Source organism: Lutra lutra, chromosome 14, assembly GCF_902655055.1.
Source record: "Lutra lutra chromosome 14, mLutLut1.2, whole genome shotgun sequence".
NCBI classification, from domain to species: domain Eukaryota; kingdom Metazoa; phylum Chordata; class Mammalia; order Carnivora; family Mustelidae; genus Lutra; species Lutra lutra.
In genome coordinates, this window is record NC_062291.1 from 30,245,166 (window position 1) to 30,270,937 (window position 25,772).

At 37.7% G+C, this 25,772-nt stretch overlaps 1 protein-coding gene across 6 annotated transcripts in view; it reads right to left on the bottom strand.

The window, feature by feature from the left end:
• The window catches only part of CTNNA3 (catenin alpha 3), a 1,776,580-nt gene that overhangs the window by 1,698,286 nt on the left and 52,522 nt on the right, over window positions 1-25,772 (bottom strand). For all 6 annotated transcript variants that reach the window (XM_047701796.1, XM_047701794.1, XM_047701795.1 and 3 more), the window contains exon 2: window positions 23,633-23,736. In XM_047701796.1, coding sequence (XP_047557752.1) covers window positions 23,633-23,731 — 99 coding nt within the window. In that variant the 5' untranslated portion in view covers window positions 23,732-23,736. The remainder of the gene's footprint in view (window positions 1-23,632; window positions 23,737-25,772) is intronic.

Here is a 25,772-nt window from a genome sequence, read left to right on the forward strand (position 1 = left end):
AATAAAATCAAATAATAAAAAGACTATTTACCAAAAGGGACTGTGAGTAAATTTGTTAATCCTTATAAGCATCGAAAAGGAAAACTACGTTAAATGTTCATATCTGTCATAAAATACATCCTAATTTCAGAATATTAAAAATGTGAGGTAGAAAAATGTGTCTAAAGTGAAGAACCAGGGCGCCTGGGTGGCTCAGTGGGTTAAAGCCTCTGCCTTCGGCTCAGGTCATGATCCCAGAGTCCTCGGATCGAGCCCCGCAACGGGCTCTCTGCTCTCTCTCTGCCTGCCTCTCTGCCTACTGTGATCTCTGTCTGTCAAATAAATAAATAAAATCTTTTTAAAAAATAAATAAATAAAGTGAAGAACCCCAGTATTTTGTTTTATCGGGGTTAAAAATGCAAATTGTTTCCTAAAAGAAAAAACTCAGGGGTGTCTGGCTGGTTTAGTCAGGGGAACATGTGACTTTTGATTTCAGAGTCATGAGTTCAAGTCCCATGTTGGATATACAAATTTTAAATAAATAAACTTAAAATTTCTTTTGAAGAAAGGACTCCTAAAAATCACAAACCACATTTGTTAACCCTTAGTTTGTAGAGCACTCAGTACCATAATACTATATATATCCAAATTCAGCTATATCACGGTTAATTAACTTTTCCAAAGGTAAAAATTATTTCTAGATTATAACAAACTATGTCCTGGTTCCAAACATCCTAAAGGAGAAACACTAGCTCTTGAAAATATTCTCATTTCTCAGGTCATGACTAAGCCTAGTGACCATGGGTTTAGTCAGAGTATGGGAGAGGCAGATCCTCTTCAGAAAAAAAAATGGGATAGGTCCCTCACAACAGGACAATCACCCCTAGGCAGCCTCTTCAGAGACGAGCAACAGATGAGTATCAGAGCTGAGAAACTCCCGGTGACTCCCAGAAATTCCTTACTAATTTATTCCAGGTGAGCACTACCAAATCCATAAATAAGAGACAGAAGGAGCACTATACTAGGGCAAGCCTTGGGCCAAGATGCAGAATCAGGTTCACTACTGGCTGATATTAAGGCCAGCACAGCATTTCTCACATTGTACTCTTCTGGGAACTTTTAAAATTACAGCTTGGTCCTACTCCCAAAGATTCTGATTTAATTGGTTTCCTGGGTGGCCTGAGCATCAGGATTTTAAAGCTCCCCAGGTGATTTTAATGTGCAGCCAGGGTTTTCAACCTGGACTAACTGGATCTCAATAGCAACAGGAACTTTCTGAGTTGCCTAGTTAGCATTCTTCCCCCAAGTGAGGTTTTTGTGTCTCTCACAGGGCTGGCCACAAATCACCCCATCAAAATTTTCTCACAGGGAACTCCCAACTGTGTGTGGGATACTGCCCATTTCTTACCCTTCTTTAATCAGTAAGTACAGAGTATATCCATGAGAAAATTGTCAGTACAGAGCAGGGGCCTGCAAATTAAGTACCCAGGGCCAAATCTGGCCACTTGCCTGTTTTATAAGTAAGTTTTATTGGAACACAGCCATGTTTTATTGTAAACACCCATTGTTTACATATTGCCTATGGCTGCTTTCAAACTCAAATGGCAGAGAAGCTGCAACAGAGACCCTATGGCTGTCAAAGCTGAAACTATTTACTATCTGTACCTACAAAGACAAAGTTTGTCAATCACTAGTCTAGACTCCTGGAGTGTCAAGTTGTGGCAGTATTTCCTGAGACAAGCTGTGCGTTCTGAAATGGACCAGGAACTTCTGTGAAGGGTAGAATCACACTTTGAGCAATGAAAATGATGACATCTGGTGAGATATGTACTCCTATCCCTTCAGCCAGCTGAACCACAATTGTTCCCATCAATCTAGCATGTTCCACTAAAAAGGCAACTGGATCTGGTCTTATCGGTCTATACCACCTGGCTGCCTCTGGAATCAGTTCATAAGAAAATTACCTTATTCCACAGCTAAGTTAGAGGTGGATATCTGTGGATCCGTCTGAATTTGTGGAAGAAAAGATAAGCTGTGATCAAAAGATAAAGTATTAACAGAAGTGGAATGGATTGAGGGTGGTCAGAGAAATAAGAACAACATGGCAGCAACATTGGAGTAGAATGAAAATCAGAGTCTGATAGAATAAAACGTCTAGGGAGCAAGTGAGAAGAGGTATAAATATGCAGAGACTGACATCTGCTCACAGCTAATTGCAAAGCTACCAAATTCTGGTGGTGGGAGCATCCCTTATATGCTGAGCATGCACAATCCTGCGGGCCTCGTGCTATTTTTAATCAATTAGCTATTAGTTTTTCTTATCCTTATTTTAATTTAAAAAGTGGCTTCCTTTTTCTCAATTACTTGTTTCTCAAGGAAACTGTAGCATCACCACTTTCCCATGGGAGTTTTCTGGCAGTAAATGAATGCAGAAATTAAAGCATTAACTTTATTAGAATCAACTCAACTATTACTGAATCACCTTAAATTTTAAAACATTATTAAGGCAGAATTAAGTTTATTTCTTTATCCTGCCATAAAAATAACATCTTTATACTTACTAAGCCTTGAACCTTAAGTGTTTAAATAAGACATTTATTTACGAACTTCTGAGGTTACTTGTTGAGATCACAGTCCAAACTCCAATATTTGCATATAAACTAACTACAAGAACACTATATGTGTGCAGATCTGTCTTTCAGATTTCCCTGGAACCTTCAAGATTAATTCTGACATAAATTCTATTGATAGAATTATCAGCAAGGCTACTGAAAAGATGTTTGTTGATAAAGTCAAGGAAACCTATGTAAATGGCAACATGCTTATTCAAAATGACCTAAGAAATGACAGTAAAGCACCACAAACAAATGAAACTTGAATTCTCTTCCAAAAGAAACAAAGGAAATTATATTCTAGGAGGCAAAGAAGCCAAACCATGTTTTCTCCCAGCTACCTGAAAGTAAATCAGATCTGTCTATAGAACATAGAGAAATGAACCCTTTAGACATCTAAGCATCTAATAATTCCTTTCTCGCTTTTTTCCCCCTTGGCTGAAGGAGAGAAAGAAATTCTATTGAGAGTAGGATGTGGCAGAGAGGTTCTGCATAGGAGCCAGGAAAGAAAGAAAAACATGGTGCTTAGAGGAGTAAGAATTCACCAACCAGGCATTTGCATTGGGTTTTACTCTAACAAGGAAATGAAGGAGACTGCAGAAGGAGCTGAAACGGAAATTTTCTGTGACTTTAGGTGTAAACATTTCTTCATCAGGGCCCATGTGACAGCACAGTTGGGAAGAGAGGCATTCTCCCCTCTTTTGTAGGACCCCAGTGCCATTTTGCCACCTTGAGAATTGGCAGCTTTGGAGGCATTGGAACATGGCTACCTTGACATGTCATTCCCAGCCTCATGATGGGCATCATTGGCAGTGGATCATCAACAAGACAAAGTTAGACAAAACTGGAAAACACGACAGATAGTTTTGGAAGCACAAGTGAGTCATACCTCAGAGAATCCAAATTTTGAGAAAAACAAAAGACTTTTAGGAAAATCTTCATTCTACCACGAGTAATGAGGACAATTACAGGAACCCTGGATTGCTAAAGGAACTTCTTTCGAACTTTTAGCCACTTGTATTGAACTTTTCAGAACTTTCGGAAGAGAAGGTAGGAGGCCAGGGAATCAGATTACATAAGGAAAACAAGCATCAGGCCTACATGGCCAATGTTCAAGGGAACTGGAAACAGTGAGTCCTCACAGAGGCTAGACTTTTGAGACGCAACGTGGTTTGGAAACTGGAAGGATACATTAAAACTCCGGTATATAGGTAACCTTACTGTCCCTCAACAGCAGGAGTTTGTGGATCTGAACTTGAAAACTGCTCCACTAGAACTCTTCTCCATGTCTCTACTTCTCTGTTTGTCTTTAGTTTAGCACCTCATAGAACGTTTACCTCTAAGTACCAATTGCTTAACTCTCAGTACGTAGTCAATCCCGAACCACAGGATGAAGATGGAACCAATTTACCATCTTCCCCCAGAGGCAAGGCTTGCATGCTAGATTGCCTCGGGCTTCTTGCCAACTGATACTCCTTGGTATGAGTAAGTCAGCTGCCCACCAAAAAAGGAAGCCCTAAATAGAATGCAATGGGAAGATTGTAATAGTTACTGGAGCTTTTCACAATATTCCTATTCTCCTGAGTACAGGGCAGGATCACACATCCAGTATCCACAATGACCACATTACTTGCTTTGACAAAAGCAGTAGTGGAACTGACATATATCCCATCTGGGTGGACATTTTAGGACACTTTGCATGATACATCATGTTCTCTTCACCTGTTACAACAGTGGAAGTAAATACTGAGATGGAGCCTGGGTCCCTAGTGCTGGTACTAAGTAGAAATCCCCTGCCAACTCATACTCTACATGTAGCTTGAGCTAGAAATGAACTTTTTTTTTTTTTTTGACAGACAGAGATCACAAGTAGGCAGAGAGGCAGGCAGAGAGAGAGAGGTGGAAGCAGGCTCCCCGCTGAGCAGAGAGCCCGATGCGGGGCTCGATTCCAGGACCCTGGGATCATGACCTGAGCCGAAGGCAGAGGCTTTAAACCACTGAGCCACCCAGGCGCCCCTGGAAATGAGCTTTTATTAAGCCTCAGAGATTTGGGATCTGTCTTTTTTTTTTAAATATTTTATTTATTTATTTGAGAAAGAGACAGCACAAACGGGGAGGCACAGAGGGAGAAGCAGACTCCCCACTAAGCAGGGAACCCAAAGTGGGACTCAATCCCAGGACCCTAGGATCATGACCTGAGCTGAAGGCAGACGTTTAACCATCTGAGCCACTCAGGCACCCTGGGATCTGTCTCATCACAGCATAACCTAACTTAGAACTGGCAGGTACTCTTAAACTAGTCTGAATGAGTATTACTGAGTATATAAAACCATCCCCGGGGTGCCTGGATGGCTCAGTGGGTTAAAGCCTCTGCCTTCGGCTCAGGTCATGATCCCAGGGTCCTGGAATCGAGCCCCGCAGCGGGCTCTCTGCTCAGCAGGGAGCCTGCTTCCCTTCCTTTCTCTCTGCCTGCCTCTCTGTCTACTTGTAATCTCTGTCAAATAAATAAATAAAATCTTTTTTAAAAATTAAAAAAAAAATAAAACCATCCCCAAGGGGCTCCCAGAAATAAAGGGAGACACTATGGAAGTAGAAGCCAAGAAAAGGCCAAGAGGTCATACAAGAGTTAGGAGTAAGAGCCAGAGAAATAATGTTTATTACTATTGATTTAACTCTGTCTTTACCTCTTGAAAACAGGGGATACATACACATCATAAAATACATTTGAATCTTTGCTCCAAAAAACCTTTATAGGAGATAACACATAAGAAGTTTGCTAATGTTTTTATCCTAAAAGATTTTTGCATAAGTCAATTCTTTTAGTTCACATTCAACATGAATCTGACACATAGAAAATTATATTCTGTGGCAAATAAGATTATAGACGGTTCTATTATGTAATGACTATAGCATGATCTAGCAGTTTGTATATCCTTCAGAGAGTATACGACATAAAGATGTAAATTCTTTTAATTGTAATTCTGCATAAATAAACTTTCTGCACTGCACTGCCAAACCCGGGTCTTGAAAGTGATAAAGTGTAGATGCCTACAGTTGCAATCATAAAAATGTAATTGCTGAGAAAAAAAAATTATTTCTGATCTGTTGGAGGAATTTATTACAGAGGGATGCAACTGTGTAAGTTATAACACAGAGAAAATGAAAGCAAATGATTGAAATATATCCCAGACTGAACATCCCTGCAAAATGACCTAGTGATTTACCTGTGCCCAAGAGGAAAAAAATAGATTATAGATAAATCAAGTTTGGTGGGGAACACTCTGGTAACTATAAAAAGAGCAGAATAAAGATTTATGAATAAATGAATAGAAACCAGAGTGACATAATAGTACCTATGACTAATTACTCCAAAAATTAAAATGTAATTTTGACTGTGAGTTATATACAGAGGTGGGAAGTAATTTCTGTGGAACCTGAAAGCAAAGGAATATAAAGCATTAACATAAATAATGAGTAAAAATGAGAATTCTTTAATGGAATTACTACATTGATAACTTCATCTGGTGGCCCTATGAACTTAAAATCATTAACTTCTTTTGGAATGTTTTCCAGTATAATCACAGGCAATGTTATTTAAACAATGTAACTATTTCAAAATAAACAGTCTTTGAAAAAAAAAGTGATGAGATATTCAATATGATGATAGTCTAGAAAAAAACCCTATAATACAAATTTAATGAAAAAGTTTACTTGTACTGATATGAAATATCAATATTGATATGAAATATATGATCAAAGTGACAGATAAAAGAAAGCAGTGCCTTAACAAAAAGGTCGGTTATTTTAATATTTCTTTGAGTTTGAAATGCACTGGTTTTTGATAAGGATAATCCCATTAAAATGAAAATCAAGAATATGTCCAAATAATTTTGTTGCACTAGAATTCTCCTTTATGGGACAATTTCTGAACATAGGATATTCTATCAATTATTAATATTTTTAATTAATTCAACTTGAAGATTGCTAAGCTCTAGAAACTTTTTTCTAACTGGGATATTGGTGAGCTGGTATACCAAACTTCCTTTAAGAAATCAAGAAACACATTCAAAAACATTGACAAAAATTTAAAGAACATAAACTAGCAACTATACTTATAGATAAATGAGAACTACCTAGCATATAATAAGTACTAATTTCTCTTTCCCTAGCACATCTACTTGTAGATTATGAAAAGTCTGAATCCAGGCACTATACTGAAAGCACTCCAATAAGCACGATCACACTTTTTAAAAGAGTTAAATTTCTTTCCAATCAAATAAAATTACTTCAGGTCATTTTCACACTTTTAATTTTCTAGGTAGACTCAATAAATGTTTGCAGCTTATAAAAGTTTTTAAACATGCCAGGAAATATATATAAACTGGCATAGTCTTCAATGTGAATTTACTTAAAATATTCTCTGTTAACTGCTATATCAATGTACTTGACTTAAGCAAAACACCTATTGCTTTCAGTTAGAACATAAAAAGTAGTTTCTTCATAATGAAACTTTCTCTGCTCATTAACAATATGTTAGCAGACTTTGGGATTAGCAAGTCTTTTTTAAATTTTTTAAATTTAATTTAATTTAAATTAAATTAATTAACCAAGAGTATTATTAGTTTCAGAGGTAGAGTTTAGTGATTTATCAATTGCATGTGACACCCAGTGCTGATCAATCATGTGCTCTCCTTAATGCCCAGCACTCAGTTATGCCACCTCCCAACCCTCTCCCCTCCAACAATCCTCAGTTTGTTTCCTATAGTTAAGAGTATCTCCCTCTCTGATGTCACCTTATTTTATTTTTCCCTCCCTTCCCCTCTGATCATCTGGGGGTTTTTCTTTGCTTGTTTGTTTTGGTTTTTTTAAGATTTTATTTATTTATTTTTCAGAGAAAGAGAGCACACAAGCAGGGCAAGAGCAGGCAGAGGGAGAAACAAGCTATTGGCTGAGCAAGGAGCCCAACACGGTGGAACTCGATCCCAGGACCCCAGGATCATGACCTAAGCCAAAGGCAGATGCTTAACCAATGGAGCAACCCAGATGTCCCAATGATCCTCTGTTTTATTTCTTTAATTCCACACATGAGTGAAATCATAGGATAACTGGCTTCCTCTGACTGACTTATTTTGCTTAGCATAATACCCTCTAGTTCCATCCACGTCATTGCAAATGGCAGGATTTCATTTTTTGATGGCTGGGTAGTATTCCAATGTGTATATATATACCACTACTTCTGTATTAATTCATCTGTCAGTGGACATCTAAGCTCATTCCATACTTTAGCTATTAACATTGGGATGCAGGTGTCCCTTTGGATCACATTTTTATCTTTCAGGGAAATACCTAGAAAAGCAATTGCTGGGTCGTATTTTTAACTATTGAGGAACCTCCATAGTATTTTCCATGGTGGCTGCATCAGTTTGCATTCCCACCAGCAGTGTAAGAGGGCACCCCTTTCTCCACATCCTCACCAACATTTTTTGATTCCAGAGTTAGTTAATTATAGCTATTCTGACTGGTGTGAGGTGGTAGCTCATTGTGGTTTCGGTTTGTATTTCCCTGAAGCCAAGTGATATTGAGTATTCTTTTCATGGGTCTTTTGGTTATTTGGATGTCTTCTTTGGAGAAATGTCTGTTCATGTCTTCTGCCCAATTCTTGACTGGATTATTTGCTTTATAGGTGTTGAGTTTGATAAGTTCTTCATAGATCTTAGATACTAACCCTTTATCTGATAAGATGTTTGCAAATATCTTATCCCATTTTGTAGGTTGTCTTTGGTTTCATCAACTGTTTCCTTTGCTGTACAAAAGCTTTTAATCTTGATGAAGTCCCAATAGTTCATTTTTGCTTTTGTTTCCTTTGCCTTTGGAGACATGTCTAGCAAGAAGTTGCTGCAACTGAGGTCAAAAAGGTTCCTGCCTATGTTATCCTCTAGGATTTTGATGGATTCCTGTCTCACATTTAGGTCTTTCATCCATTTTGAGTTTATTTTTATGTATGGTTTTAAAAAATGGTCCAGTTTCATTCTCCTACATGTGGTTGTCCAGTTTTCCCACCACCACTTGTTGAACAGACTGTCTTTTTTCCATTGGATACTCTTTCTTGCTTTGTCAAAGATTAGTTGACCATAGAGTTGAGGGTCTGTTTCTGGATTCCCTATTCTGTTCCATTGAACTATGTGTCTGTTTTTGTGCTAGTACCATACTGTCTTAGTGATTACAGCTTTGCAATACAGCCTGACATCTGGAATTGTGATGCCACAGCTTTGGTTTTCTTTTTCAGCTTTCCACCAGCTATTCAGAGTCTTGTCAGGTTCCATACAAATTTTAGAATTACCTCTTCCAGCTCTGCGAAAAAAGTTGATGGTATTTTCATAGAGATTGCATTGAATGTGTACATTGCTTTGGGTAGTATATAAATTTTAACAATATTTATTCTTCTAGTTCATAAGCATTCAATGTTTTTCCATTTCTTTATGTCTTCCTCAATTTCTTTCATAAGTTTTCCATAGTTTTCTGAGTATAGATCATTTACCTCTCCAGTTAGGATTATTCCTAGGTATCTCATGGTTTTGGGTGCAACTATAAATGGGATCAATCAGCCACTTTGGTGAATTCCTGTATGATTTCTAGCAATGTTGAGGAGCAGTGTTTTGGGCTTTCCACATAAAGTATCATAGCATCTGCAAAGGGTGAGTGTTTGACTTCTTTGCCGATCTGGATGTCTTTTATTTATGTTCTATGACTGCTGAGTCTAGGACTTCTAGTAGTATGTTGAACAACAGTGGTGCGAGTGGACACCCCTGCTGTGTTCCTGACCTTAAGGGAAAAGCTCTCAGTTTTTTTCCCATTGAGAATGATATTTGCAGTGGGCTTTTTGTATATGGCTTCTATGATATTGAAGAATGTTCCCTACAGTGTGAAGAGTTTTAATCAAGAAAGGATGCTGTATTTTGTCAAATGCTTTTTCTGCATCTATTGAGAGGATCATGTGATTCTTGTCCTTTCTTTTATTAATGTAGTCTATCACATTGATTGGTTTCTGTATGTTGAACCACCCTTGTAGCCAAGGAATAAATCCCACTTGGTTGTGGTGAATAATCCTTTTAATGTTCTATTGGATCCTATTGGCTAGTATTTTGGTGAGAATTTTTGCATTCATGTTCATCAGGGATATTGGTCTGTAATTCTCCCTTTTGGTGTGTTCTTTGTCTGGTTTGGGGATCAAGGTAATGCTGGCCTCATAGAATGAGAGTGGAAGTTTTCCTTCCATTTCTATTTTTTGGAGTAGTTTCAGGAGAATAGTTATTAATTCTTCTTTAAATGTTTGATAGAATTCCCCTAGGAAGCCATCTAAGTCCTGGAATTTTGTTTGTTGGGAGATTCTTGATTACTGCTTTAATTTCTTTGCTGGTATGGATCTATTCAGATTTTCTATTTCTTTCTGGGTCAGTTTTGGTAGTTTATATGTCTCTAGGAACACATTCATTTCTTCAGATTGCCTAGTTTGTTGGCAAACAGTTGCTCATAATATGTCCTTATAATTGTATTCCTTCAGTGTTGGTTGTGATTTCTCCTCTTTCATTTGTGATTTTATTAATTTGGGTCCTTTCTCTTTTCTTTTTGATAAGTCTGGCTAGGGGTTTATCGATCTTATTAATTCTTTCAAAGGACCAGCTCCTAGTTTCAATGATCTGTTCTACTGTTCTTTTGGTTTTTATTTCATTGATTTCTACTCTAATCTTTATTAATCTTTATTAATTATACTCTAATCTTTATTAATCTTTATTAATTCTACTCTAATCTTTATAATCTTTATTAATTCTCTTCTCTTCTCCTGGTGGGTTTGGGCTTTATTTGCTACTCATTCTCCAGTTCTTTTAGGTATATGGTTAGTACGTGTATTTGAGAATTTTCTTATTTCTTGAGAAAGGGTTGTACTGCTATACACTTCCCTCTTAGGATTGCCTTTGCTGCGTCCCAAAGGTTCTGAACTGTTGTTTCCTTGTTGACCCATTCATTCTTTAGAAGGATGCTCTTTAAGCTCTATGTATTTGTGTTCCTTCCAAATTTTCTCTTCTCATTGAGTTCAAGTTTTAAAGCATTGTGGTCTGAGATTACACAGGGAATAATCCCAATCTATTGGTACCAGTTGAGACCTGATTTGTGGCCCATTCCGTGATCTATTTTGGAGAATGTTCCATGTGCACTCAAGAAGAATGTGTATTCTGTTGCTTTAGGATTAAATGCCCTGAATATATCTGTTAAATCCAACTGGTATCATTCAAAGCCCTTGTTTCCTTACTGATCTTCAGTTTAGATGGTCTGTCCATTGCTGTGAGAGAGGTGTTAAAGTCCCTATCTAGGATACCTGTATGGCTCAGCTGGTTACATGTCTGCCTTCAGCTCAGGTCATGATCTTAGGGTCCTGGGATAAAGCCTTACATTAGGCCCCCTGCTCAGCAGGGAGTCCAAATCTCCCTCTACCACTCCCTCTGCTTGTAACCTCTGTCTGTCTCTCCCAAATAAACAAATAAAATCTTTAAAATAAATAAATTCCCTAACTATTATTGTTTTATTATCAATGCATTTCTTTAATTTCTTATTAATTAGTTTATATCATTGGCTGCTTCCATGTGAAGGGCATAAATATTCACAATTTTTAGATCTTCTTGTTGGATAGACACCTTTATTATAATATGGTGTACTTCTTCATCTCTTAATACAGTCTTTGGTTTAGAATCTAATTTTTCTTTCTTTTTTTTTTTTTACATTTCTTTTATTAATTTTTTTATTTTTTTATAAACATATAATGGATTATTAGCCCCAGGGGTACAGGTCTGTGAATCACCAGGTTTACATACTTCACAGCACTCACCATAGCATATACCCTCCTCAATGTCCATAACAGCACCACCCTCTCCCGATCCCCCTCCCCCCAGCAACCCTCAGTTTTTTTTGTGAGATTAAGAGTCTCTTATGGTTTTTCTCCCTCCTGATCTCATCTTCTTTCATTTATTCTTTTCCTACCCCCCATACCCCCAACGTTGTATCTCCACTTCCTCATATCAGGGAGATCATATGATAGTTCTCTTTCTCCGAATGACTTATTTCACTAAGCATAATACCCTCTAGTTTCATCCACGTTGTTGCAAATGGCAAGAATTCATTTCTTTTGATGGCTGCATAGTATTCCATTATATATATATATATATATATATATATATATATATATATACATATACATACACACACATACACACCACATCTTCTTTACCCATTCATCTGTTGGTGGACATCTAGGTTCTTTCCATAGTTTGGCTATCGTGGACATTGCTGCTATAAACATTCGGGTGCACATGCCCTGTCGGATCACTACGTTTTTATCTTTAAGATAAATAACCAATAGTGCAATGGCTGAGTCATAGGGTAGCTCTATTTTCAACTTTTTGAGGAACCTCCATGCTGTTTTCCAGAGTGGTTGCACCAGCTTGCATTCCCACCAACAGTGTAGGAGGGTTCCCCTTTCTCTGCATCCTCGCCAGCATCTGTCATTTCCTGACTTGTTAATTTTAGCCATTCTGACTGGTGTGAGGTGATATCTCATGGTGGTTTTGATTTGTATTTCCCTGATGCCGAGTGATGTGGAGCATTTTTTTTCATTTTTTCATGTGCCTGTTGGCCATCTGGATGTCTTCTTTGCAGAAATGTCTGTTCATGTCCTCTGCCCATTTCTTTTTTTTTTTTTTTTTTATTTGACAGATAGAGATCACAGGTAGGCAGCGAGGCAGGCAGAGAGAGAGAGGAGGAAGCGGGCTCCCTGCCAAGCAGAGAGCCCGATGCGGGGCTCGATCCCAGGACCCTGGAATCATGACCTGAGCTGAAGGCTCCTCTGCCCATTTCTTGATTGGATTATTTGTTCTTTGGGTTTGAGTTTGCTAAGCTGTTTATAGATTTTGGATACTAGCCCTTTATCTGATATGCCGTTTGCAAATATCTCCTCCCAGTCATTTGTCTTTTGGTTTTGTTGACTATTTCCTTTGCTGTGCAAAAGCTTTTGATCTTGATGAAATCCCAATAGCTGATTTTTGCCCTTGCTTCCCTTGCCTTTGGCGATGTTCCTAGGAAGACGTTGCTGCGGCTGAGGTCGAAGAGGTTGCTGCCTGGGTTCTCCTCAAGGATATTGATGTGGATTCCTTTCTCACATTGAGGTCCTTCATCCATTTTGAGTCTATTTTTGTGTGTGGTGTAAGGAAATGGTCCAGTTTCATTTTTGTGCATGTGGCCGTCCAATTTTCCCAACACACTTTCTTGAAGAGATTGTCTTTTTTCCATTGGACATTCTTTCCAGCTTTGTCAAGGATTAGTTGACCACGAAGGTGAGGGTCTATTTCTGGGCTCTCTATTCTGTTCCATTGATCTATGTGTCTGTTTTTGTGCCAGTACTATACTGTCTTGATGATGACAGCTTTGTAATAGAGCTTGAAGTCCGGAATTGTGATGCCACCAACTTTGCCTTCTTTTTCAACATTCCTCTGGCTATTGGAGGTCTTTTCTGGTTCCATATAAATTTTAGGATTATTTGTTCCATTTCTTTGAAAAAAAATGGATAGGATTTTGATAGGCATTGCATTAAATGTGTAGGTTGCTTTAGGTAGCATAGACATTTTCACAGTATTTGTTCTTCTGATCTAATAGCATGGAACGTTTTTCCATTTCTTTGTGTCTTCCTCAATTTCTTTCATGAGTACTTTATAGTTTTCTGAGTACAGATTCTTTGCTTCTTTGGTTAGGTTTATTCCTAGGTATCTTGTGGTTTTGGGTGCAACTGTAAATGGGTTTGACTCCTTAATTTCTCTTTCTTTTGTCTTGTTGGTGGTGTAAAGAAATGCAACTGATTTCTGTGCATTGGTTTTATATCTTGACACTTTACTGAATTCCTGTACAAGTTCTAGCAGTTTTGGAGTGGAGTCTTTTGGGTTTTCCACATATAGTATAATATCATCTGCAAAGAGTGATAGTTTGACTTCTTCTTTGCCAATTTGGATGCCTTTAATTTTTTTTTGTTGTCTGATTGCTGAGGTTAGGACTTCTAGTACTGTGTTGAATAACAGTGGTGATAATGGACATCCCTGCCATGTTCCTGACCTTAGTGGGAAAGCTTTCAGTTTTTCTCCATTGAGAATGATATTTGAGGTGGGTTTTTCATAGATGGCTTTGATAATATTGAGGTATGTGCCCTCTATCCCTACACTTTGAAGAATTTTCATCAGGAAGGGATGCTGTACTTTGTCAAATGCTTTTTCAGCATCTACTAAGAGTATGATATGGTTCTTGTTCTTTCTTTTATTAATGTATTGTATCCCATTTATTGATTTTTGGATGTTGAACCAGCCTTGCAGCCCTGGAATAAATCCCACTTGGTCGTGGTGAATAATCCTTTTAACGTACTGTTGAATCCTATTGGCTAGTATTTTGGCGAGAATTTTTGCATCTGTGTTCATCAAGGATATTGGTCTGTAGTTCTCTTTTTTGTTGGGATCCTTGTCTGGTTTTGGGATCAAGGTGATGCTGGCCTCATAAAATGAGTTTGGAAGTTTTCCTTCTATTGCTATTTTTTGGAACAGTTTCAGGAGAATAGGAATTAGTTCTTCTTTAAATGTTTGGTAGAATTCCCCCGGGAAGCCGTCTGGCCCTGGGCTTTTGTTTGTTTGGAGATTTTTGATGACTGTTTCAATCTCCTTACTGGTTATGGGTCTGTTCAGGGTTTCTATTTCTTCCTGGTTCAGTTGTGGTAGTTTATATGTCTCCAGGAATGCATCCATTTCTTCCAGATTGTCAAATTTGTTGGTGTAGAGTTGCTCATAGTATGCTCTTATAATTGTTTGTATTTCTTTGGTGCTGGTTGTGATCTCTCCTCTTTCATTCATGATTTTATTTATTTGGGTCCTTTCTCTTTTCCTTTTGATAAGTCTGGCCAGAGGTTTACCAATCTTATTATTTCAAAGAACACAGTTCCTAGTTTCATTGATTTGTTCTATTGTTTTTTGTTTTGTGTGTATGTGTGTGTTTTGTTTTTGTTTGTTTGTTTTTATTTTTTGTTTCTATTTCATTGATTTCTGCTCTGATCTTTATTATTTCTCTTCTCCTGCTGGGTTTAGGCTTTCTTTCTTGTTCTTTTTCCAGCTCCTTTAGGTGTAGGTTGTGTATTTGAAACCTTTCTTGTTTCTTGAGAAAGGCTTGTACCGCTATATAGTTTCCTCTAAGGACTGTCTTTGCTGTGTCCCACAGATTTTGAACTGTTGTGTTTTCATTATCATTTGTTTCCATGAATTTTTTCAATTTTTATTTAATTTTGTGGTTGACCCATTCATTCTTTAGAAGAATGCTGTTTAGAAGGATGCTGATTAGTCTCCATGTATTTGGGTTCTTTCCAAATTTCCTCTTGTGATTGAGTTCTAGCTTCAGAGCATTGTGGTCTGAAAATATGCAGGGAATGATCCCAACCTTTTGATACCGGTTGAGACCTGATTTATGATCCAGGATGTGATCTATTCTGGAGAATGTTCCATGCGCACTAGAGAAGAATGTGTATTCTGTTGCTTTGGGATGGAATGTTCTGAGTATATCTGTGATGTCCATCTGGTCCAGTGTGTCATTTAAGGCCTTTATTTCCTTGTTGATCTTTTGCTTGGATGATCTGTCCATTTCAGTGAGGGGACTGTTAAAGTCCCCTACTATTGTTGTATTATTGTCTATGTATTTCTTTGATTTTGTTATTAATTGGTTTATATAGTTGGCTGCTCCCATTTTAGGAGCATAGATACTTAAAATTGTTAGATCTTCTTGTTGGACAGACACTTTGAGTATGATATAGTGTCCTTCTTCATCTCTTACTGTAGTCTTTGGCTTAAAATCTAATTGGTCTGATATAAGGATTGCCACCCCAGCTTTCTTCTGATGTCCATCAGCATGGTAAATTGTTTTCCACCCCCTCACTTTAAATCTGGAGGTGTCTTTGGGTCTAAAATGAGTTTCTTGTTGACAGCATATTGATGGGTTTTGTTTGTTTGTTTGTTTTCCATTCTGATACCCTGTGTCTTTTGATTGGGGCATTTAGCCCATTTACATTCAGGGTAACTATTAAGAGATATGAATTTAGTGCCATTGCAGTGCCTGTAAGGTGACTGTTACTGTATATTGTCTCTGTTCCTTTCTGATCTACTACTTTAAGGGTCTCTCTTTGTTTAGAGGACCCCTTTCAATATTTCCTATAGGGCTGGTTTGGTGTTTGCAAATTCTTTCAGTTTTTATTTGTCCTGGAAGCTTTTTATCTCTCCACTTTCAATGATAGCCTAGCTGGATATAGTATTCTTGGCTGCATGTTTTTCTTGTTTAGTGCTCTGAATATATCATGCCAGTTCTTTCTGGCCTCCCATGTCTCTGTGGATAAGTCCGCTGCCAATCTCATATTTTTACCATTGTATGTTACAGACTTCTTTTCCCGGGCTGCTTTCAGGATTTTCTCTTTGTCGCTAAGACTAATAGGTGACAGGGTGTGGCCCTATTCTTATTGATTTTGAGGGGGGTTCTCTGCACTTCCTGGATTTTGATGCTTATTCCCTTTGTCGTATTAGGGAAATGCTCTACAATATTTCTCTCCAATATACCTTCAGCTCCCTTCTCTCTCTTCTTCTTCTTCTGGAATCCCAACTATTCTAATGTTGTTTCGTCTTATGGTGTCACTTATCTCTCGAGTTCTCCCCTCATGGTCCAGTATTTGTCTCTCTTTTGCTCAGCTTCTTTATTCTTGTCAGTTGGTCTTCTATATCACTAATTCTTCCTTCTGCCTCATTTATCCTAGCAGTAAGAGCCTCCATTTTTGATTGAACCTCATTAATAGCTTTTTTTATTTCAACTTGGTTAGATTTTAGTTCTTTTACTTCTCCACAAAGGGCTTTTATCTCTCTGGAGAGGGTTTCTCTAATATCTTCCATGCCTTTTTTGAGCCCGGCTAGAACCTTGAGAATCATCATCTGAACTCTAGATCTGACATATTACCAATGTCCGTATTGATTAGGTCCCTAGCCTTTGGTACTGCCTCTTGTTCTTTTTTTTATTGTGACTTTTTCCGCCTTATCATTTTGTTCAGATAAGAATATATGAAGGAGCAAATAAAATACTAAAAGGGCAGCAAAGACCCCAGGAAAATGTGCTTTAACCAAATCAGAAGAGACCCCAAATCATGGCGGGGGGGGGAGAAAGGGGATAAAAAAAAGTTCAGAAAAAAAAATTTTTTTAAAGAAAACAAATAAAGAAAAAATACAAAAAAGAAAAAAAATATATATATATATTAGACTGGTGACTAGAACAGGTTCACCCACTTAATTTTGGGAGTATTTTGGTCTCTTAGAAGAAACTACCTCCCAAAATTTTAAAGAATGAAAAACATATATAAGGGTAAACACAATGAAGGGATGTAATATGCCTATAAAGATGAAAAAATTTTTTTTTTAATTTCTAAAAAAAGAGTTGATAAAGTAAGTTGGTTGGGAGAATAAAGAAAAAGAAAGTGGAGAGAATTTGCTTGGGCTGGAGACTAGAACAAGCCCGGAGCTAGATTTAGGGTATATTTTGATCTATTAGAAGAAGTTGTACCCCAAATTTTTTAGAAGAAAAAACCCTATGTGTATGCAAAAAATAAAGTTAGATACAATGAAGGATAAAATATGACTATAATAATGAAGGTTCAAAAAAGATTATTAATTTTTTAAGATAAACTAATTAAAAAACATTAAAAGAGGAAAGGGTAAAAGTTTAAAAAATTAGCAGAAGAAAAAAAATAAAATTAAATTAATTAACTGCAAGACTAAAGAATAGTGGGGAGAAAGCCATGAATTCCATGCTTTGCCTTCTCCTCCTCTGGAATTCCACTGTTCTCCTTAGTAAGTGAACTTGGTATTGGCTGGATTTCTTGTTGATCTTCTGGGGGAGGGGCCTGTTGTAGTATTCTCAAATGTCTTTGTGCGAGGCAGAATTGCACCACCCTTACCAGGGGCCAGGCTAAGTAATCCGTTCAGGTTCACTTTCGGGAGCTTTTGTTTCCTGAACGCTTTCTGTAGAGTTCCAGAGGACGGGAATGAAAATAGCGGCCTCCCAATCTCTGGCCTGGAGGAGCCAAGAGCTCAGGGCCCCACTCCTCAGTGCACCCTCAGAGAAAAGCACTCAATCACTCCCTTCTCCCTGGCCTCTGGTCGCGCTTGGAGAAAACCGCTCAATCACTCCCATCTCCCTGGCCTCCAGCCATGCTCCAAGCTCACCCAACCTGTGACCAAGCATCTCTGTCTCTGGCACACAGCTCCGCCTGGAGTCTCTGAACCCCACGGATCCCTGTGCTCTTCTAGGGGGTGTCTCCCCAGATCTTGTGGGGACTCCACTCAAAGAGAAATGGCCTGTGCCATGGATTATGGTTCAAGGTAACCCCGAGTTGAGAGCTCACTCCTCAGCTCTGTCTCTGTTGCTGGCTTCCCCACTCTAATATCTGAGAGCTCTGCGATACTCAGACACCCTCGATCCTTCTGTGACCCCACAGGACCTAGAGTCCGCTGACCCCATGTGGGCTTCACCCCGGGTTAGCCTCTGGAGCGATGTCCCTCAGTGGAGCAGACTTTTAAAAGTCCTAATTTTATGCTCCATTGTTCCACTGCTTGCCAGGAGCCGGCCCCTCCCACCGCGGTCTATCTTCCCATCACTTTGGATTCACTTCTCCACCGGTCCTACCTTATAGAAAGTGGTCAATTTTCTGTTTCTAGAATTGTTGCTCTTCTTCTCTTCAATCTCCTGTTGGATTTGTAGGTGTTCACAATGGTTTGATAAGCTATCTAGCTGATCTCCTGCTACCTGGTGTCATCTCAGCCTGCTACTTTTCCGCCATCTTGACTCCTCCCCCTAGAATCTAATTTTTCTGATAGAGGGATTGCCACCCCAGCTTTCTTTTGATGTCCATTAACATGATAAATGATTTTCCACCCCCTCATTTTAAATCTGGAGGTGTCTTTGGGTCTAAAATGAGTCTTTTGTAGATAGCATTATCAATGGGTCTTGGGGCTTTTTAATCCAATCTGATACCCTGTGTCTTCTGACTGGAACATTAGTCCATTTACATTCAGGGTAATTATTGAAAGATATAAATTTTGTGCTTTTGTATTACCTGTAAAGTCACTGTTTCTGTATATTGTTCTGTTCCTTTCTGGTCTTTGTTACTTTTGGGCTCTCTCTTTGCTTAAAGAATCCCCTTTAATATATCTTGCAGGGCTGGTTTAGTGATCACAAATTCTTTTAGTTTCTGTTTGTCATGGAAGCTCTTCATCCCTCCTTCCATTCTTAAGGACAGCCTTGCTGGATAAAGTATTCTTGGCTGCATATTTTTCCCATTTAGCACATTAAATATATCATGCCAGTCCTTTCTGGCCTGTCAGGTCTCTGTGGTCAGGTCTGCTGCTAGCCTTATGTTTCTACCCTTGTAGGTTAAAGACCTCTTGTCCCTGAGCTGCTTTCAGGATTTTTTCTTCATTTCTGAAATTTGCAAGCTTCACTATTATATGTCTAGGTGTTGGCCTATTTTTATTGATTTTGAGGAGAGTTCCTTATACCTCTTGGACTTGAATGCCTGTTTCCTTCCCCAGATTAGGGAAGTTCTCAGCTATAATTTGTTTTATTAATCCTTCTGCCCCTTTCTCTCTCTTTTGCCTCTTCCTCTGGGACCCCAAGTATTCTAATATTGTTTCGCTTTATGGTATTGCTGATCTCTTGAATCCTCCCCTCATGATCCATTATTTATTGTTCTTTTCTTCAGCTTCCTTATTTTCCATCATTTTATCTTCTATATCACTGACTCTAAGTTCTGCCTCATTTATCCTAACAGTTAGAGCCTTTATTATTATATCTCAGAAATAGCATTTTTTATTTCAACCAGATTTCAGGTGTTTTATTTCTCCATGAAGGGTTTCTTTACTGACCTCCATGCTTTTTTCAAGCCCAGCTATTATCTTTACAATCATTGTTTTGAATTCTAGTTCCAACATCTTACTTATATCCCTATTTATTAGATTCCTAGCTGTGATTTCTGCCTTTTGTTCTCTTTGGGGGGGGGGGGGGGGGTGAGTTCTTCCATCTTGTCATTATATCCAGAAAAGAATAGATGAAAGTGATGGAAAATACAAACATAACAATGACACCAGAAAAATATTTATTACACAAATCAGAAAAGAACAGAAACAAAAAAGAAAAGAAAAAGAAAAAAAACTGTGAATAAAATCAAACAAGTAGGACAGAACAGAACAATAAACTGGATCTCTATCCTGTTTGTTAGAAGAAACTAGATCCCAATATAGGCAAGAAAGAAAACCTTATAGAAATATACAAAAATGTAGTTGAATGCAGTGAAATGAAACCAGAAATGAAATGTATATGTATAAACTTTAAGTATAAAAATGAAAACTTAAAAAGACTTAAAAAAAACAATTGGTAAGAAAATAGTTGAAAAGAATAATAAAATATAAAACTGAAGGACTAAAGAATAATAACCACACCAGAAAATTATACACTAATCAGAAAAGAACAGAAACCAAACAGAAAAGGGGGAAAAATGGAAATGAAATGAGAATAAAATCAGATAAGAATTTGAACCAAACAGAACAGTAAACTAGATTCTGAGTGTATTTTGGTTGTGTTAGAAGAAACTAGAATAGGTCTCCCAAAATAGGTCAGAAAGAAAAACTTATATAAATACAAAAGTAAAGTTGAATAAAATGAAGGGAAGCCAAAAATGAAATATATATATATATATATAAACCATAAGTGAAAATTTAAAAAGACTTAAAAAAATTGATAAAATAAGAAAACAGCTGAAAAGGATAATAAAATATAAAACTGAAGGACTAAAGAATAATAAGAAAAAAACCACAAATGCTATATACTTCTTTCCCCAGGAGCCAGAGTTTTCAGTTCTGTACCATTAGTAAACTTGGTATTTGCCAGAAGTTCCTGCTGGTCTTTTGGGGGAGAGGCCTTTTGCCTGATTCTTAGGTGTCTTTGCCCCAGTGGAACTACAACTCCCTTGAGGGGCCAGGCTCAATGTAAGTGGGCTCCAGAGCTGGTGGGGGTGGTGAAAATAACTGTCTGTCCCCCCATCTCTAGCCCAGGAGCTGAAAATTCATGTCCCCACTCTTCAGTGCACCCTCACAGAAAAGTGGTCACTTACACTTGTCTCCTCAGTTTCCATCCACACTCTATGTTTACCCAGCCTGTAACCGAGCATTTTTATCTCAGGCACTCTACCCTAATTCGAATCTCCAAACTTTATGGACTCTGTGGCGCTCATGCTCCCCAGCTCCTTCCAGGGTAGGGAAGGGGATCTCTCTGTGGTTCTGTCTCTTGCTGCACCCTTGCTCAGAGAGCATTAGACCAACTAGGCAGTGGTTCTCAATTTATGGCAACACCAAGCAGTAAGCCAGAGCCTGGTCTCACTGTTTGCAACTGGCTTCCCCACTCCAATGCCTGGGAACTCTGCTGCACTCAGACACCCTCATTCTATCTGTGAGCCTGGGGTTCCTGAGACCAAGCTGTCCCACCTGGGATTCCGCCTGCTTCACTTCCTGAGCACCTTTCAGGTAAACTTCTAAAAGTTCCAATTTTGTGCTCTGCTGCTTATAACACTTTCTGGTACCCAGCTTACAGAGGCTCCCTCTCCTAAAGGTTTATCTTCCAATGTATTGCTTCGGATTCAGGTCTCCTCACCTCCTATCTTGCAAAAAGTGGTTGCTTTTCTATTTGTAGAATTGTAGCATTCTTTTCTCAGATCTCTGGTTGATTTTGTAGGTTTACAGAATAATTTGATATCTAACTGATTTCCAGGAACCACACAAAACTAGGATCCCCTACTCCTCCACCATCTTGGAGGATTTCCTGATTAGCAAGTCTTAAGTGACCAACTCTAATGTTCTACTGTTACGGAACAAATAAGAAGTCACGTAAGTGTACTAGCTTTTATGAGCTGTCACCAAAATGAAGGCCATTTTCCTATTCATACCTGGTAACTGCATAGGAACAAAATCTTAAATGACTTGTGAGAATTCATTTAAAAGTTTCACCAAAAACCTTGGTGATACATTAAAAAAGTGCTCAACATCACTCAGCATCAGAGAAATACAAATCAAAACCACAATGGAATACCACTTCACACTGGTCAGAATGGCTAAAATCAAAAACACAAAAAACAAGTGTTGGCAAGGATATAGAGAAAAAAAATCCTCATGCACTGGTGGTAGGAATGTAAACTGGTGCAGCCACTGGAAAACAGTATGGAAGTTCCTCAAAAAATTAAAAATAGGACTACCATATGATCCAATAATTGAACTACTAGATATTTACCAAAAAAATACAAAAGCAGTAAATAAAAATATATATACACTCCCATATTTATTGCAGCATTATCTGCATTAGCCAAGTTGTGGAAATGGCCCAAGTGTCCATCATCAGATGTATGAATAAAGAAGAGGTGGTATACATATATGATGCAATATTATTCAGCCATTAAAAAAGAATGAAGTCCTGCCATTTGCAACAACATGGATGGCCCTAGAGGGTTTAACACTAAGTGAAACATGTCAGTCAGAGAAAGACAAGTACCATATGATTTCACTTAAATGTGGAACTTAAGAAACAAAACAAATGAATGAACAAACACACATACCAAAAAAAGACATAAATTCAGAGTACAAACTGGTGGTTGCCAAAGGGAACATGGGAGGGATGGGTGAAACAGATAAAGGGAACTAAGAGTACACTTATCTCAAGCACTGAGAAATATACAGAATTGTTGAATCCATGTATACCTAAAACTGATATAACACTGTATGTTAATTATACTTAAATAAAAGAAAAAAAGAAAAGGAATAATGTGTTGTAGGAGGCACAATGTATGATAAGCATAAGGGAATTTCCCTCATAAATTCTGGGGTAAGGACAAAAAAATTAAATCTACAGCATAGTATAATTTTTTTCATGCTCTGCTTTAAGAACTCCAATAAATAAAATCTGGGCTTATATAATAAGCCAAGGAATCATGATGTATATTGTGAAAGAATTACTGACTTTATGAAAGACTTTATCACACAATTTCTTAAATAGCTGCTTTTCTCACACATTTTATTATTTTAAAAATAATTTCCTATTTGACAAATGAGCCCCATGTACCTTGGGACAAGTCACAGAAATTCTCTAGGCTCAATCCCCTTATCTATGTAATAAGGGTGGTTTTAACCATGCTGCCTGCCTCACTCAGTTTTCATGACTATAAAACAAGAGATTTTATATAAAGTTACTTTGAAAGCTATATGTAAATATTTTTATGGCTGTTGCTTTTATTTTTTTAAGATTTTATTTATTTGAGAGTGAGAGCATGTGCACACAAGCAGGGATACGGAGAGAGACAAGAAGACTCCATGCTGAGCTCAGACCCCCACAGGATTCAATCTCACAACCCCATGATCATGACCTAAGCCAAAATCAAGAGTTGGACACTGAACTGACTGAGTCACCCAGGCATCCCACAGCTAATGCTTTCAAAAGAGAATGGGGGGGACTTTCCAAAATGTATTATTACTACTAAATATATTATACTTTTTGTATGTTAACGGTATTTAAGATTTTTTTTTAAAGATTTTATTTATTTATTTGACAGACAGAGATCACACTTAGGCAGAGGGGCAGGCAGGGGGCAGGGGGAAGCAGGCCCCCCGCCAAGCAGGGAGCCCGATTCAGGGCTTGATCCCAGGACCCTGGGATCATGACCTGAGCCGAAGACAGAGGCTTTAACCCACTGAGCCACCCAGGTGCCCTTAACGGTATTTTTTAAAAGCAATTTTAGATGCCATATTCCTTCTACAAAAATCAAATCTTTCCTTGGTTCATGATCTACTTTTCCCATTTTTTAGTTCTTCTGAAGTTACATATTGTTATTTCCATGGTCTTCATACCTGGATTATGAGTGGCTCCAGTAGCTTCTCTACAGTAAATGTTTGGACCTGCAGATCCTGAGGATCAATATTCAGTGTGACTGGTGTTTCAGCTGACATGCTGCCTGTGCACAAAAATGAAAAGATATTAGTAAAGAAAAATACCTTCTAAAGGGAAGCACTAGTGAAAATCATAGAGTGCATGAGATCTGTATGCAGCATCTCTTCCTGATATTGGCTGTAGCCCTCAGAGGACCACGGTGACAAACCCACTAACAGAGAAATAAACAATTCCTTCCCTATCTGTTCTCTGGTCATGCGGTCTGGACTTAAATCCTCTAACAAATTAATCTATGATGGTATGTTCATGACTAAAATAATAACCCAGGGTGGGTTTGCATTTGTTCAGGATTTTTAAGTAAAAATGAATGGCCAAGTTGATGCAAAATATCTTATGGCATGCAAGTCCTCTAACTTCCAAGAAATCATAGCACTAATACAGCCAACATTCATATTTTGCTTGTTCTTGTTAATAATGACTCATATGAGGAGGCAAGTAGGACTTTGGAAGATGCTATACATCTCTATTTGTTTGGGGGACTGTTTGAGAGTTTTGATTGAAAAAGAAATTAGGGGACAATTTACTTTCCTATACAGAAAATAAACTAAATTGGCATAGTTATTATAAAAGGAGAGAAGAGATTGATATTTGGGCAAGACAATAAAAGAAAAAATGACAAGCCATCTTTAATGCATTAACATTAATTTTAAAACCAGTGACTTTTTTGTATAAGAATACACAAATATCTCAAATGACCACATGTGGCATATTTATTATTACATATTCAAATTAACAAGTTAGCCATAAAAACTATTACCCAAATCTCCATTTGTATTAATTTGTATTAATTTATTACTTAAATTTATTACTTAAACTTATTACTTAAATTTGTATTAACTTATTCACAATTAAGAATTTATCAAAGGCCCACAGAGATAAGCAGTAAGAAACAGGTATCACCTATATGTAACTTAGTCTGTTAAAAAAAAAATAATAAATTTATAGTCCACAGAAACATGTGTTACTATCAAGGCAAAAACCTTCCCACTTAGATTTTACCCATTTTCTTCTCTATTTGTAGGCAAGAGAACATAAGAGTCCACCCCCAGAAAATATCCAGATACTTCCCATGGAACCCATGAAAACTAAAACAAAAATAACTAGGAAGTATTACAGTAGTACCCCCTTTTCTAGAGTTTTGCATTTTGTGGCTTCAGTTACCTATAGTCAATCGTGATCCACTCTAGAAACAGATGATTCTCCTTCTGACATATCATCAAAAAATAAATAGAAGCCTAAGGCTACATCACAATGCCTAGGTCATTCACCTCACTTCATCTCAACTGATAGGCAGTTTACCATCACACAAAATGAAGACTGAGTACAATAAGATATTTTGAAGAAGAGAGAGACCATATCACAAAACTTTTATTACAGTATATTGTTATAATTGTTTCATTAGTTGTTATTATTATTAACCTCTTACTGTGCCTAATTTATAAATTAAACTTTATCACAAGTACATATGTGGGAAAAGGGAAGGGAGGAAGGAAAGAATGAGTACATATTTTCAAAGTGTTTCTCTTATCCAGAATCAATCCCTTCAACACTCTTTTCCATCCCAGTGATTCTAGGAGATAGAATTGTTCTTTTTTCTATACTCCTGCCTCCAACTCCAAGGGATATCAGAGTCTCAGGGTAGGGCCCATGCTCCCTCCCAGTTGATTCCCCTGAGGGTCTTTTCCCATTCCCCTCCTAGACTTTGTCAACACCCATTGGCCTAGTTCCATAAAATCTGAATCTCTTTGGTCATCAACCTCTTACTACTCTAGCAAATCCTTCCCTAGATCCATAAGTGTGTTACTGTACGTATTCCAAAGATAATCAAGGTCTTCACGTGTATGTTTAAGTGAAAAGGTCAGTGCTTTACCAAGGCCTTTCCACACTGTACACCTGATACACATGCTGAGAAAGACATACACTTAAAACCATACTGTAACTAAAATTAACTCTTATGCTGATGAACTATAATTCTTAGATTAATAACATAATTTTTATTTATTTATATTTTATTATTTGCTTTTGTGTTTTGAGAGAGAG